Source organism: Carassius carassius, chromosome 21, assembly GCF_963082965.1.
Source record: "Carassius carassius chromosome 21, fCarCar2.1, whole genome shotgun sequence".
NCBI lineage: Eukaryota > Metazoa > Chordata > Actinopteri > Cypriniformes > Cyprinidae > Carassius > Carassius carassius.
The window spans coordinates 147,524-163,086 of NC_081775.1; the positions used below are offsets into that span (position 1 = coordinate 147,524).

General features: G+C 37.4%; 1 protein-coding gene across 1 annotated transcript in view; it reads left to right on the forward strand.

Moving 5' to 3' along the window:
• LOC132097324 (uncharacterized) overlaps positions 1–15,563 on the forward strand; it is a 115,568-nt gene that overhangs the window by 41,196 nt on the left and 58,809 nt on the right. Inside the window, exon 3 of the mRNA XM_059502950.1 lies at positions 7,454–7,656. Within this exon, the coding sequence (XP_059358933.1) occupies positions 7,454–7,656 (203 nt within the window). The remainder of the gene's footprint in view (positions 1–7,453; positions 7,657–15,563) is intronic.

Below are 15,563 nucleotides of genomic sequence, written 5' to 3' on the forward strand. Positions count from 1 at the left end.
TTCAGGAAACCTTTGCAGGTGTTTTGAGTTGATTAGCTGATTGGCATGTCATCATATTCAAATTTTTTGAGATCGTAAATTGGTGGGTTTTTGTTAAATGTGAGCCAAAATATTCACAATTAAAAGAATCAAAGATTTAGACTGCTTCAGTCTGAGTGCATTGAATTTATTTAATACATTAGTTTCACAATTTGAGTTGAATTACTGAAATAAATGAACTTTTCCTTGACATTCTAATTTAATGAGAAGCACCTGTAAATGGGCTACATTTGTATAGAAATGTAAAAGATGTTTCTTTTAAATGTATAGCACAGTAATAAAGACAGCAACATATGATAGATATGACAGAACAAGAAAGACTATTAATAATCTTTGATTGCACAGAAAAGTATTATAATACTAAAGGCACCCATATAGAGTGGCACAGAGCACTTATGCACATCCCGTGCACAGAATGATGAGCTTGAAACAACATGGATACTCAGTGTGCAGGCATCGCAGCCCTCCGAGTCCGCATAGAAAAGCCAGTACAACACACATTCTGCTAGGCTCATGTTCATCTTCATTTCTCACAGCAGTTTAGTCTGTACTGTTTGAGTAAATTAATTACTCCGGGATATTGGTTAATTTCGACTCAGAGAAAGTGTGTCACGTTAAAATAGTGAAAAATGTAAGTAATTTGTGGATTAATGCTTACTGGTGACACAAACTGTTTGAAACGATTCATCCGATTTGGTGAACTGGTTCAACCGGTTCACTAAGAAGAACTGGTTAAATTGAAAGATTTGATCCCGAACCGGATATCACTAGTATAAAGGGAAGAGATATTGATACATAGTGTATTAAATCAGTGCATAAGTTTATTGAGCCTTTTCTTTGAACAGTTTTGAGCAGTGGAAAGAAGAGTTTATGTAAACTGAATTGAATGACTTTTTTTCTGAACTATGGAACAGCTTCAAAACACTTGAAATATGTGCACGAAAATTTTTTGGTGCTTTATAATAGTTTTGTGCCTTTTGTGGGGATCAACAATAAAACATAATAGTATACACACTATATCGGATTTGGATCTGTATCATCTGACCGATACCTGATCTGCAGAAAATGCCAGTATAGAGCCAATACCGATCCCGAGTATCGGATCAATGCATCCCTACTGCTGATGACTTTGCAATATTCTTCATAAAAAAAACAACAACCATCAGCGACCAATTCTTCACACAAATTGACAAAAACTTCATAACCATAAATGCTCATTTTTTCTTCTACTACACTAATCCTTTCCAATCATCGTACTACCCATCCCCTTGATTCTTTCCTCACCTCCTTCAAGCCATTTCTTCTTCAGTTATACCCACGCTCACTCACATTATCAACACCTCTCTTCACTCTAGTACATTTCCAACAGCTTTCAAGCAGGCTCAGGTAACCCCACTGCTTAAGAAACCCTTTCTAAATTCAGCACTTTTAGAAAACTACAGACTGGTATCCTTTCTTCCATTCATTGTGAAGACACTTGAGTGAGTTTTATTCAACCAACTCTCTGTTTCTTGCACCGAAAAACATTATTGACAGCAACCAATTTGGCTTCAAAAGTGGCCACTCAACCTAGACTGCACTGCTCTCGGTTACCGAAGCCCTGCGACTGGCAAGAGCAGCTTCCAAATTCTCAGTCCTCATCTTCCTGGATCTGTCTGCTGCTTTTGACACAGTTAACCACCAGATCCTCCTGCCCAACCTCATGAAGATGGGCATCTCAGGAACTGCACTTCAGTAAGTCTTACCTCTCTGGTTGGTCCTTCAGGGAATCTTGGAGGGATGAGGGGTGAAGTCACAGCTTCTTGCTACTGGGGTTCCTCAAGGCTCAGTGCTTGGACCACTTCTTGTTGACAAAGACTTGTTGTCAGGAGTATCCATGCAGGAAAGTGATGCGGCAGGCTTCCAGGTGCTCTATGCTCACAAAATTCACACTTGGCAGGCACTTATCAGTATGTAACAGGGGTGTAAAATAATTAAGTAGTTTAATCCAGAACCGAAAATTCTGTCATTAATTACTCACCATCGTGTTGTTCCAAATCCATGTTTCATACAGATTACATAATCAAAATTTTCTGATAAGCCATTTGAATTAGTTAATTTAAAAGTATATATTTAGTTTATTGTAAATACATTTTTCATATCTGTGTATGAAAATATCAGTTATTATTTTTTGACACTCAAGTTCACAGAGACTTAATAAGAGCACCTTCTTTGTTTTCATTAAAGGCACATCTTTTTGTTTTTATGAGTGCACACAAATGAAAGTAGACCTTTTACAGATTCAAAAGACGTATTACACTTATCTGTATGACTTAAAATGACAGTATTTTAAGTTAAACTCAAATAATCACACCGGCACCTCCAAGTTAACCGTCATGTGGTGAGCGTGCTAGTATTCAGCTTCCACAAGTACCAAATCATTTCATCCTTTTGGTGCAAAAACAAGTTAAGATTATGAATGAACCTTGCTTAAACAGTGGCATGGTCTTTTTCCTACAACGATAACATATCCCTCCTTCTGCTTATCCATCTATTAAGTAATGCATCCACTTCAATCAACTTCAGGAGATTTAAGATAATAATGGGTCATTCTTGAACGATTGGTTCATTTTGAACAAATCTTTAATGTGATTCAGGGAAGACTGAGTCATCTAGGGGAGTGATTTGTTCAGTTGTGCATTGCAATATTCTATAGGTTCTGTACTAGAATTAGTCTAGTAGTTCACCTGTTTCAGTCAATGCAGTCTGAGCTATAATTTCACAAGAGAGACATTAAATAAATAAAAAATATATATAGTTTAAGTTACTATGGAAAAACCTGAAAGGCTGTATGAAATATAATTTTAACATTTTTTATTAAATTAATGACAGTAACAGGATCAGGAAACTCATTATGGGTGAAAACGGTGACAAAGATGCACGTCTTTGTAACTTACTATGAATTTACCCACCCCCACAATTTAAACATTTTTAATGTAATATTTTACACCCTTTATTATTTTTTTTTTTTTTTAAACAATTTTATAGTTGTGCAGTAAAATTCACTTTAAAGATTCACATTTCATTCATGAAGATGTCATGATATAAATTGTATCCTGGTGGAAAGACCTTTAATATTCATTAGGTTGCATTAGAGCAGTGATTCTCAAATGGGGGTACGCGTACCCCCAGGGGTACGTTGCGGTAGTGTAGGGGGTACGTGAGATTTATAAAAAAAATAATAATAAAAATAAAAATTATTTAAATTAATAAATTTTAATAAATAATTTAAAAGATACAAAATCATCCATGATTACGAAAATAAGTTTAATAAAATGTTAACCACATTTTTAAATAAAATATTTCTATTTTAAATGTGATTGTAAATACCTAACATTAAATCAGAGAAGTAGAATTTGAATCACGCCGAGCGGGAAATCAGTTGCTTAGCTGCTAAATAAACAGACATAAATGAAATCCTGGTTAAAACGTAGCAATACTACAGCGGAGAACAGGGAGGATGAAGAAAAAAAGAAAGCCAAAGTGGAGCCAACAAAATACCGTCAATATCAGGAGGGGTATGTTTTGATGGGATTCACGGCAACCCTCCCCAAGCATTGTGTTTTTTCTGTGGGGAGAAACTAGCAAACAGCTCGATGAAACCGGCGCACCTGCAGAGACATCTCAACACCAAACATCAGTGTCATGTTGGAAAGCCACCTGATTTTTTCAAGAGAAAACTTGCTGAGTTTAGATCATCGCAGGAAACAATGCGAAAAGTCTCAACAACATCAGCCAAAGCACTTCAGGCGTCATATGCGGTGTCACTGCTCGTGGCTAAAGCAAAAAAGCCGTTCACGATCGCTGAGGACCTGTTACTCCCTCAAGATACTCTCAGTTAGTGTTAACTGAGACAATGCTGGACAAAAATGCCGCAGATAAATTAAAAACGGTGGCTTTGTCTAATGACATCGTTTCCCACAGAATAGATAGAATGGGAGCGGATATTGTTGAACAAGTTGTGGGAAAACTTGGCGAAGCATTTTCACTCCAGCTTGATGAGTTGACCGATGTCAGTGGCAAGGCACAGCTCATTGCGTTTGTGAGGTATGTGGATATTGACGACATTTATGAAAATGTACTTTTCTGCAAGAGCTTAGAGGGGAAAACAACGGGAGAGGACCTTTTTAATGTTGTGGATAATTTCTTCATTGAAAACGAGCTGGACTGGAGAAACTGCAAGAGTGTATGCACTGACGGAGCCGCGTCAATCACAGGCCGTGTTAAAGGGCTCATGACGCGTATTAGAAGTAAACATCCAGAAGTGCAGTGGAATCACTGTATCATACACAGGGAAGCACTGGCATCCAAAAATATAAGTCCTGTTTTGCATGACGTTTTGAATGACGCTTTTATTTCCATCTCAAATAATTGGGGCCGGTCAGGGGGTACTTGGCTGAGAAAAAATTTGATAGGGGGTACGTTATTGAAAAAAGATTGAGAAGCACTGCATTAGAGGATCACTCATTAGCTCCTTTGCCATTTCCACTCCCTATTTTATGTATTTATTTATTTATTTTTTGTTACATGACTTGCTTTTGGATTTATTAAAGGACTGTATAGCCAGAGCAGGAAGACACAAAGTTTTAAGTCTCAGGTCATTAAAAAAAAAAAAAAAAAAGTAATAAAATAAACCCAGACACCAAAAGCCTAGAAGTGTTCATTATTTAAATACGTTACCTATAATGCTTTATGCTGAACCAGTAGCAAACAATGGAGCAAGCTCTTTTGGACAAACTAAGTAATATGAATATCTCTCTCTCGGGCTCTAATATGAATATATGTCTCTCACATAGGTCACATAGTTTGGCTCAATACCAGTTTGACGCTGTGCTAGAAGTTTACCAGTCAAAGGGTATTCAAACCTCAGTTACACTGAGTGGTTGGAATAGTGTCCCATTTAGAGTCTTTAGCATTCTTTAAAAAATATTTTATATGGCTGAATGATAAATACATGTATCAATGTAATACATCATGTGATAAAGTTAATTAATACATTTTTTTAGATTCAGTCTTCACTATCTCTCTCTGTCAGGATGTGCCAGGTTTTGGTCTGATATGCAAAGCAGTTAACACCTTTTTTAACCAATATTTTTACTAGATTTGCAGTTACAGAAAGAGCAGGAAGCATGAGATAAAGTGACATAATAATTGAATAGAGATTACTGAACATTCTTTGCTGCATTCCTCTTTATGATCAGTCTTTGTCTTACCAGCATAAATTCCACAACTATTACCAAGCCAATTAACTGCTGCTTCCCAACATCGCTGGGAAAACAATTAGCGTATATAAATTGAACACCACAGCCTGTGAGTAGAAATACACTGTTTTTCATACACCGATTTCTCCTGAGGTCCATTCATCATTACATAAAGCTATGGTAATGAGGGCAGGGTCAGTGCTAAGTGGCAGCAAACAAGCTGCACTTTTGGCAGTACTATCTGTATTCATAGCAGCTGCTGGCTTACATTGTTCACATAAGTGAGTGTGTCTAAACGACCAATTTTACTTCCAAGTTTTAACATGCAGAAATAAAACAATAGACCTTTACTTGACTAGTTATCTGAAATGAAACGATCAACAGCACATACCTCTACTGAACAGTGGCGTTGTCTTCTTATTCTTATTCTCGAAATTTTATTGGCGGTTGACAAACAACAAAATGGTGTATTTCCACCACCAACTGGTGTGGAGTGTGAATAAAAATTATATACCCCCCTGCCTCCCCTTTATATTCTCTCCCATAAATTAGGTATTTTAAGGTACTGCAAGATAAAACTATAGCATTCATTCCTTGAGTTATTTTATAAAATATATTTCAGTGTAAACTGCATTTTATCTTTTATATATTTTGCATTAGAATCCTTATTTCAGTCTCATATTTTTGACAGTACAGTATAACATGTTCCACTATGTCTTCTTGTCCACAAAATTCACACCTTCCCACCTTCCCATACCTTCCCATGTTTACCTATTTTATAAAGTGTACTATTTAATCATGAGTGTGTGAGTTTAAAGCTGATCATTTATTTGATGTGCTTTGTAAACAATTTATTGCACCTGTGCTGCATTTCCAATATCATGTTTACAGTAGGCAACACAACTATTTATTGTGTATATTTAACTTTATTATATGACAGGAGAAAAAAAGAATAATATCAGTAAAATCAAAAGAATAATTTAACTTACAAAGTTTAAGAAGCCAAGGTAAGAAAATGAGATTTCAATTTAGTTTTAAACTCATAGACAGAATTTGAAGCTTTCACAGATAAATGAAGGTTATTTCATAGCCTCAGTCCAATGCACAATCACCTTTTGCCTGATAACCAGCTTTGTTGTTGTGTTGTTCAGATATAAAGATGCCTGTGTGCTGATTTTGTGTATAATATCAATAGCCATAAAAAACATTGTATGGGATTTTAAGTAATAGATATTTTGTACATTTCCTACTGTAAATGTATAAAAAAATATTTTTTTATTAGTAATATGCATTGCTAAGAATTCATTTGGACAATTTTAAAGGCAATTTTCTCAGTATTTAAATTGTTTGGTACCCTCAGATTCCAGATTTTCAAATAGTTGTATCTCCGCCAAATATTGACATTACACCAATAACAGACCATGCAAAATACCCCAAATAATAATATCTTTAAAATATTGCCCAGTAACATTGCACCATTGCAAACAATAAAATCAGAGAAGGAATTTAACTGTAGGTGAAACCAGCAAACACAGGACAAAGGAAACAATAAAATCTTAATGTTCAGAAGATTTATGTTTCTTTATTTATTTTCCTGATGTTTGTTGTGTGTTAAATTTTATATATATAAAATTTTTATATATATTTTTTTATATAAATTAAATTTTAGTTTTTTTTTATTTTTATATATTTTTTTTATATAAATTTAATTTGTCATACCAGTTAAGCATGTTGACAATAACATATATCTTTAACATACGTATATTGTCTATGACCAAAAATGTAAGTAGACATTTTTCATTAGACTTTTAAAATATGCTTTGCTTGAGAAAACATAAAAATATACAGTTACTGCATTTTTTGTTTTTATATTAGTCGGGTTGGTTTTGCATCAAACTCAATGTGATTTTCAGCAATCAACATCTGGCAGTAACAGCGCATTTTTCTGCTTGGGCGAGCACAATCCGTTTCAAAATTACTAGACCTTGTGGGGAAGACTAATTTGACCTCTAACTGGATCTGGTTATTTCATTTAAATCAGTAAATTTATTGAGGCGTTTGTAAAGGCTATTTATATAAAGTCCTGGCCAGACTTGCATATAACAGTTCCCTAGTTCTGGTTTGTTATCATATTGCTTGATCAAATGTTTATATATATTTAAAATTTTCTTTAGTTTCAGGTTTTTCAGGACTATGGAGGAACGGCGTTTTATACGGCGCCCAAATTTTGCACTGAGGTACCAGAGGCATCATACATATCAGTGGTCCAGCCAACAGCTAAGGCGTAAGCTCAGAGCATCTCCTCCTTCCAACCAGCGGTTCAACAAAGGCCTAAACAAGAATAGCTCCACAGCACATATGGAACCCGGAAGAACAGGTTAGATGCATTGTGCTATGTCTGCATGTTAGCATTTCTGTTGCAAACTAAATTTTGCAGTGCATGTATGGACTCTTAACTCTCAACACTAGGTGGCAGTGTCAGTTTACACATTAATATTCTCAATGAGTGGTAGCATTCTGTTTTTTATTTACTGTTGCTTTACAGAATTCAACTTAAATTTGACTCAGTAATCATTTAATCAATTAATTACATAATCTTAGAAATGCTTGAAGAAATAAAATAAAAATCCCAAATTAAATGCATTTTCTCCTCCACAATAAAACTATAACATATTTTACATATAACATATTCAAGCTGTAGCAAATTATTGTACACTCTGAAAAATGCTTTGTTATTATTATTATTATTATTTATATATTTTTTTATTTTTTACCCAAAATCTAGGTTTAGCTTGTTAGGTCAATTTATTGGGTTATTTTTAAATATTTCTTTACCCAGGTGCCGGGTGGATTTTTATGTTACTAAGCTGCTGGCTTATTTTTTATTGCCAACTACTGGGTTAAGCCTGTCTGTCAAAACAACCTATTAAAATCATTATCTTATCAGTTTAGTATATATATATATATATATATATATATATATATATATATATATATATATATATATTACGCAAGAGAGCACGACCCCACCAACATCTCCATTCGATTAGAAATGTGTTGGTCTGTGTTAAAAAACAGGTGGTCTAAAGCTGAAAAGAGTAATGAAGAGTGATCGTTGCTGCAGTTATCAGTTCTCTCTTTGCGCTCGTGCACCGTCTTCACACAGACAGTGGCGGTTCTACATTGAATTTACAGCCAGGGTGAGAACCCCTTCGAGTGCCCCCCAACCTCCCACCCAGGGCGCCATCTGCTGGACGGGGCGCAAGTTAATTAAATGTATGTATCATACATTATGAAAGCTGCGCACAAGCTGTACACTTTTACTGTGCTCTGTCCACACACTGCTTGTATTTGTCCATTTCTTTTACTAGATTTACAATCCTAAAAACGACTGAGTCACTCTGACAGGCAGCTGTCGAACTCACGCGCATTGCTCAGCAACCGGGAGTGGCGCGAAAACATCTGACAGCTGGTTTTAGCGCTTTAAATGATGGGGTAAAAGCCCCCCCCCCCCCTCTTGGCGGTTGTAGGCTATAAATGATCATATATATATAATCTTTTATGATGAAAAGAACAGCCAAACCATCGGGATTGGCTTTCCGAAAACGAAGGAAGGAGGAGGAAGAAAAACGGGCCCAAAGCAGAGGTAACTTATGTAGACTATATCATCAAGCTCACAGCCTACCCGGAGGAGATAAAGACGAGGATGACCAACAACTTTTTACACCTTAACAGGGGTGCTCTCTCGCCTTGGGCACCAAATAACCTAGAGCCGGCCCTGCTCCCACCCCTACAAAATTCTGCAGAACTTAAATAAATATACACTATATACATAAATGTGCCAAAAATATATACAATCAGATACATAAAAAAATGTAACGAGGAGAGAGCAACAATAATATATAATATTAAGAATAATATAAAAATAAAATATAGAATAAATATTTTAAATAGCACAACTCCATCACACAAATGTGCAAACACACTAAAGAGAATCTAATTATTACACTATTGCACTAAGAACAGAAAACACAAACTAAAACTAAAACCTGACCTTTCTGGCCTTCCTTGACGCAAAAATCATCAATGATGTCATTGTATTAAATGACCTTCCAGTTCAGGGAAGTTCTTAATTTCCTGCACAAGCTCTCTACTGTCCAAATAAGAGTGCCCCTTAAAGTGCAGTGTGGTGCCTAGTGCCTCGCATTGCTTTGGAAGACTTTTGGAAGCTCCTCATCTGCAAGACTTGGGAAATTTGTCAAAACCCAGAATTTCACAAAAGCCACAAAGCCACTTGCCCTGTAGGTCTGGAGATCTCACTCAGTCTCCTTCAAAAGACTCACAGCTAGGTCCACATGCATATTAGGAGAGTTCATGAGTTTGCTGGCATGCTGTATTGCAGATAGCATGTCATACCAAACAACCGTGCAGATACTGAAGCAGTATGACCCCACCTCCTCAGACGAAGACTGGGCCTAAGCCTTTATAGCAGGGTCTTTGGTGTGGACTCTCACCTCAATTAAAGCGTCATTCACAGCAGCTCCCTGGTACCACATGGGCTCGATGCTCTTGACCTTGCGCTCACATCTTGTTTCTCCCCACATTTTTTAGGTGATGCTCACATGATTCTTCAGTATGGCCCATCTGAAAATAATGTGTATAGTTTTTGCAGGAGACCAAAATAACTTATAGCATCAACAGATCCCTTAGCAGCATCACACACAACTAAATTCAATCTATGCACCCCACATGGCACAAACAGAACTCCGTGATTCTTTTCTAAGAGCCTGGCTTGAACTCCCTTATTTTTGCCTTTCATATTTTCCCCGTTGTTATATTACTGTCCTCTGCAATCTTCAAAAGGAATTCCCTACTCCTCAAGTCTTGTCAGGATCATGGATGCCAAGTGCTGGCCTGTGGACTCTTCTGCCTCCAAAAATCTATTAAAATATTCCCTGATATGGGGCTTCTCCATCAGTGACACCCCTCTAATGACCACTGACAAGTGTTCTGTGTGGCTTATATCTGGGGTGCAGTACAGAATTACTCAAAAACACTTTGCCTGCTTGATGTCATCCACTATAGCAGATATGATTTTGCTGATCAATCAGCTCATTCTGCACATGATGGCCTAAGTAGCTGTTGTGACTTGCTGTTCCTTTTCAACATGGTTGAGGTGATCTTTTCATAATTGGATCAAACCTGGCCATAAGTTTGGACTCTTTGAGAAAATTCCCATTTGATGGTGTGAACAGTGTTTCTGTGTGTTCCCTTCCAGTGACTGCATGATAGAAGTGAGACGTGTCAGCACTGCTCTCCATCTCACCCTTTCAGCCTCCAGAAAAGCCATCTCCAGCTTATCTCCAATTTTCCCACTTTTTAACCTCACTTACAGTTCCTTCCATGCTTTCATGGAATTGAGGTGCTCTGGAATGTTTTCATGTGATGTGAGGAAATCGCTTGCATGTTTCCAATTTGGCATTCCTGCACTTGTTAAATTAATGTTACTCTTGGAAAACAATTTGCTGCAGAAGCAAAAGAGGCTGTTGTTCTTTATTGAATAAATCAGCCAACTTCTTGCCACCTTTTCACCACTTACTAATGTCTTCTTAAAGTCAAGTCAAGTCAAGTCACCTTTATTTATATAGCGCTTTAAACAAAATACATTGCATCAAAGCAATTGAACAACATTCATTAGGAAAACAGTGTGTCAATAATGCAAAATGATAGTTAAAGGCAGTTCATCATTGAATTCAGTGATGTCATCTCTGTTCAGTTAAATAGTGTCTGTGCATTTATTTGCAATCAAGTCAACGATATCGCTGTAGATGAAGTGACCCCAACTAAGCAAGCCAGAGGCGACAGCGGCAAGGAACCGAAACTCCATCGGTGACAGAATGGAGAAAAAAACCTTGGGAGAAACCAGGCTCAGTTGGGGGGCCAGTTCTCCTCTGACCAGTAGTTCAATTCCAGGCTGCAGCAAAGTCAGATTGTGCAGGAGAATCATCTGTTTCCTGTGGTCTTGTCCTGGTGGTCCTCTGAGACAAGGTCTTTACAGGGGATCTGTATCTGGTTTATTAAATCTAATTAATGCAGCCTAAAAATCCTTTAACGGATTTGGATATTAAAAGCATATTAGTATGTTATGTGTAAGCCAGGTTAAAGAGATGGGTCTTTAATCTAGATTTAAACTGCAAGAGTGTGTCTGCCTCCCGAACAATGTTAGGTAGTTTATTCCAGAGTTTAGGCGCCAAATAGGAAAACGATCTGCCGCCCGCAGTTGATTTTGATATTCTAGGTATTATCAAATTGCCTGAGTTTTGAGAACGTAGCGGACGTAGAGGATTATAATGTAAAAGGAGCTCATTCAAATACTGAGGTGCTAAACCATTCAGGGCTTTATAAGTAATAAGCAATATTTTAAAATCTATACGATGTTTGATAGGGAGCCAGTGCAGTGTTGACAGGACCGGGCTAATATGGTCATACTTCCTGGTTCTAGTAAGAACTCTTGCTGCTGCATTTTGGACTAGCTGTAGTTTGTTTACTAAGCGTGCAGAACAACCACCCAATAAAGCATTACAATAATCTAACCTTGAGGTCATAAATGCATGGATTAACATTTCTACATTTGACATTGAGAGCATAGGCCGTAATTTAGATATATTTTTGAGATGGAAAAATGCAGTTTTACAAATGCTAGAAACGTGGCTTTCAAAGGAAAGATTGTGATCAAATAGCACACCTAGGTTCCTAACTGATGACGAAGAATTGACAGAGCAACCATCAAGTCTTAGACAGTGTTCTAGGTTATTACAAGCGGATTTTTTAGGTCCTATAATTAACACCTCTGTTTTTTCAGAATTTAGCAGTAAGAAATAACTCGTCATCCAGTTTTTTATATCGACAATGCATTCCATTAGTTTTTCAAATTGGTGTGTTTCACCGGGCCGCGAAGAAATATAGAGCTGAGTATCATCAGCATAACAGTGAAACACCATGTTTCCTGATGATATCTCCCAAAGGTAACATATAAAGCGTGAAGGGTAGCGGCCCTAGTACTGAGCCTTGAGGTACTCCATACTGGACTTGTGATCGATATGATACATCTTCATTCACTGCTACGAACTGATGGCGGTCATATAAGTACGATTTAAACCATGCTAATGCACTTCCACTGATGCAAACAAAGTGTTCAAGTCTATGCAAAAGAATGTTGTGGTCAATTGTGTCAAACGCAGCACTAAGATTCAATAAAACTAATAGAGAGATACAGCCACGATCAGATGATAAGAGCAGATCATTTGTAACTCTAAGGAGAGCAGTATCAGTACTATGATACGTAGCTGTAGCTGACGGCTGAATGGTTGCAATTTTATCTCTAACAGTGTCAATTTTAGAAGTAAAGTAGTTGATAAAGTCATTACTGCTGTGGTGTTGGGAAAAGTCAACACTTGTTGAGGCTTTAATTTTCGTTAATTTAGCCACTGTATTGAATAAATACCTGGGGTTATGTTTGTTTTCTTCTAAAAGAGAAGAAAAGTAATCGGATCTAGCAGTTTTTAATGCTTTTCTGTAGGATAGGTTACTTTCCCGCCAAGCAATGCGAAATACCTCTAGTTTGGTTTTCCTCCAGCTGCGCTCCATTTTTCGGGCTGCTCTCTTTAGGGTGCGAGTATGCTCATTATACCATGGTGTGAAACTGTTTTCCTTAACCTTCCTTAAGCATAAAGGAGCAACTTTAAAAAAAAAAAGTTGTTCTGAGGTTTTGAATATTCTAAGGAATTTGGATACATCAGGAAGATAACTTAAAAAGCAGTCTTTTGTGGTAGAAGTGATGGTTCTTCCATACTTGTAACAAGAAGTAGAATTTACAATTTTGGCTATATGAAGTTTGCACAGAACTAAATAATGATCTGAGATATCATCACTTGGCTGCATAATTTCAACACTATCAACATCAATTCCATGTGACAGTATTAAATCTAGAGTATGATTTCGACAATGAGTAGGTCCTGAAACGTGTTGTCTAACACCAATAGAGTTCAGAATGTCTATAAATGCTGATCCCAATGCATCTTTTTCATTATCAACATGGATATTAAAATCACCAACTATTAAAACTTTATCTGCAGCCAGAACTAACTCGGATGTAAAATCACCAAACTCTTTAATAATGTCTGTATGGTGCCCTGGTGCCCTGTATACAGTAGCCAGTACAAACATAACAGGGGATTTATCATTAACATTTGTTTCTCTGGATAATGTTATATGAAGCACCATTACTTCAAACGAGTTATACTTGAAGCCTGCCCTCTGAGAAATCCTGAAAACGTTGTTATAAATTGAAGCAACACCTCCACCTTTGCCTTTTAGACGCGGCTCATTTTTATAACAGTAATCTTGGGGGGTGGACTCATTTAAAATAATGTAATCATCAGGTTTTAGCCAGGTTTCTGTCAAACAGAGTACATCTATATTATGATCAGTGATCATATTATTTACAAAAAGTGTTTTTGTAGAAAGGGATCTGATATTCAATAAGCCAAGCTTTATCATTTGTTTATCCATATTGGTTTAGCCAGTCTGTCTGCTTCCTGACCTGGGCCCCAGTTAGTCAAGTATAAACACTAAGACTATTTGCCATATTTCTAGAGAGAAGAGTGGTGCCACCCCAGGAGGGATGAAGACCATCTCTTTTCAAAAGGTCAGGTCTGCCCCAAAAGCTCGTCCAATTGTCTGTGAAACCTATGTTATTCTGTGGGCACCACTTAGACATCCAGCCATTGAGTGATGACAATCTGCTATGCATCTCGTCAACACGGTAAGCAGGGAGGGGACCAGAGCATATTACAGTGTCTGACATCGTGCTTGCAAGTTCACACACCTCTTTAATGTTATTTTTAGTGATCTCCGACTGGCGAAGTCGAACATCATTAGCGCCGGCATGAATAACAATCTTACTGTATTTACTTTTAGCATTAGCCAGCACTTTTAAATTTGCCAAGATGTCAGGCGCTCTGGCACCCGGTAAACATTTGACTATGGTGGCTGGTGTCTCTATATTCACGTTCCGTACAATAGAATCACCAATAACTAGAGCACTTTCATCAGGTTTCTCAGTGGGTGCATCACTGAGTGGGGAGAACCTGTTTAATGTTTTGATCGGAACAGAAGAGTGGTGTTTTGACCCACGACTATGCTGCCTCACCGTCACCCTGTTGCCCTGCTGCAGGGGCTCTGTTTCCGGAATTGAACAATGTATAGGAATCCCTGAGCTAGACGCATCCAAAGCCGTATCTAGAGCCCTAACATTCTTACTGTCCTCAATTAAAGTTTGGATGCGTGTCTCTAACTCTGAAATCTTCTCTGTCAGCCTAACTATTTCCCTCATCAGCGACAGAGATAGATAAACTGTACATGTGGCAAGAGGTGCAAATAACAATAGCAGGAGAAGCCATTACTCACCGTGCTTGATGAAATATTCTTTCTGCAGTAGTTTGATGAACTTGTGAAAAACTGGAGCGAGAGAGAGGAGAGGAGAAAAGAAAACAGCGATAGGTTTGAATGAAAACGCTAATGACAAGCTAACGAGTGCTAACGCTTTGCAGGTGTACTGCACTCACGGATATAAAATAAAAGTGAACGATCAAAGTTAATCTGATAAGATTGATCGATAATATCAGAAATATGGTGTGAATTAAGTTATATTTTACCACTTTAAAAAACAGAGAGTGATAGTAAGATAGAGATTCTAGAAAAAATAAAATAAAAACAGCTACACCGAGCTATAATTAGCTACAGAAGGCCAACAGGAATTAGAGAAAACACTGTCCAACAGCGACACCCGCAGGCCCGACACCCGCAGCTATTAGTAGAGCCACTGACATTTACCCTACAGCAGCCGTTTTAGGAAAATTCAAAGTATTGGTGGTGGTGCAATTTCCCCCATCATTTTCATTCCTATGGAAAACAAAGCCAGGTCGCACCTTACTTGGTCCTCTGCGAAACAGCTCAGTCTGAATCCTGTCAGTCAGATGTGAGGGCCAGTTAGCAGGGTTGGTTGACAGAGGCTCATCCTCTGCAGTGGGGATCAGTGGGGGTTCAACTCCAGTCATTTCTATTAGACAGAATATTTTTTACTCAATTAATTACTCAAAGCACATAGCAGTGGACCATAACACTTAGGCCTACTCAGAAATTATCAGAAATATTAAAATTTAATTAAATTGCAGTTGTCCAGTTGTCTTGTAGCCTAGGCATACCCCCTCCACACACATACAC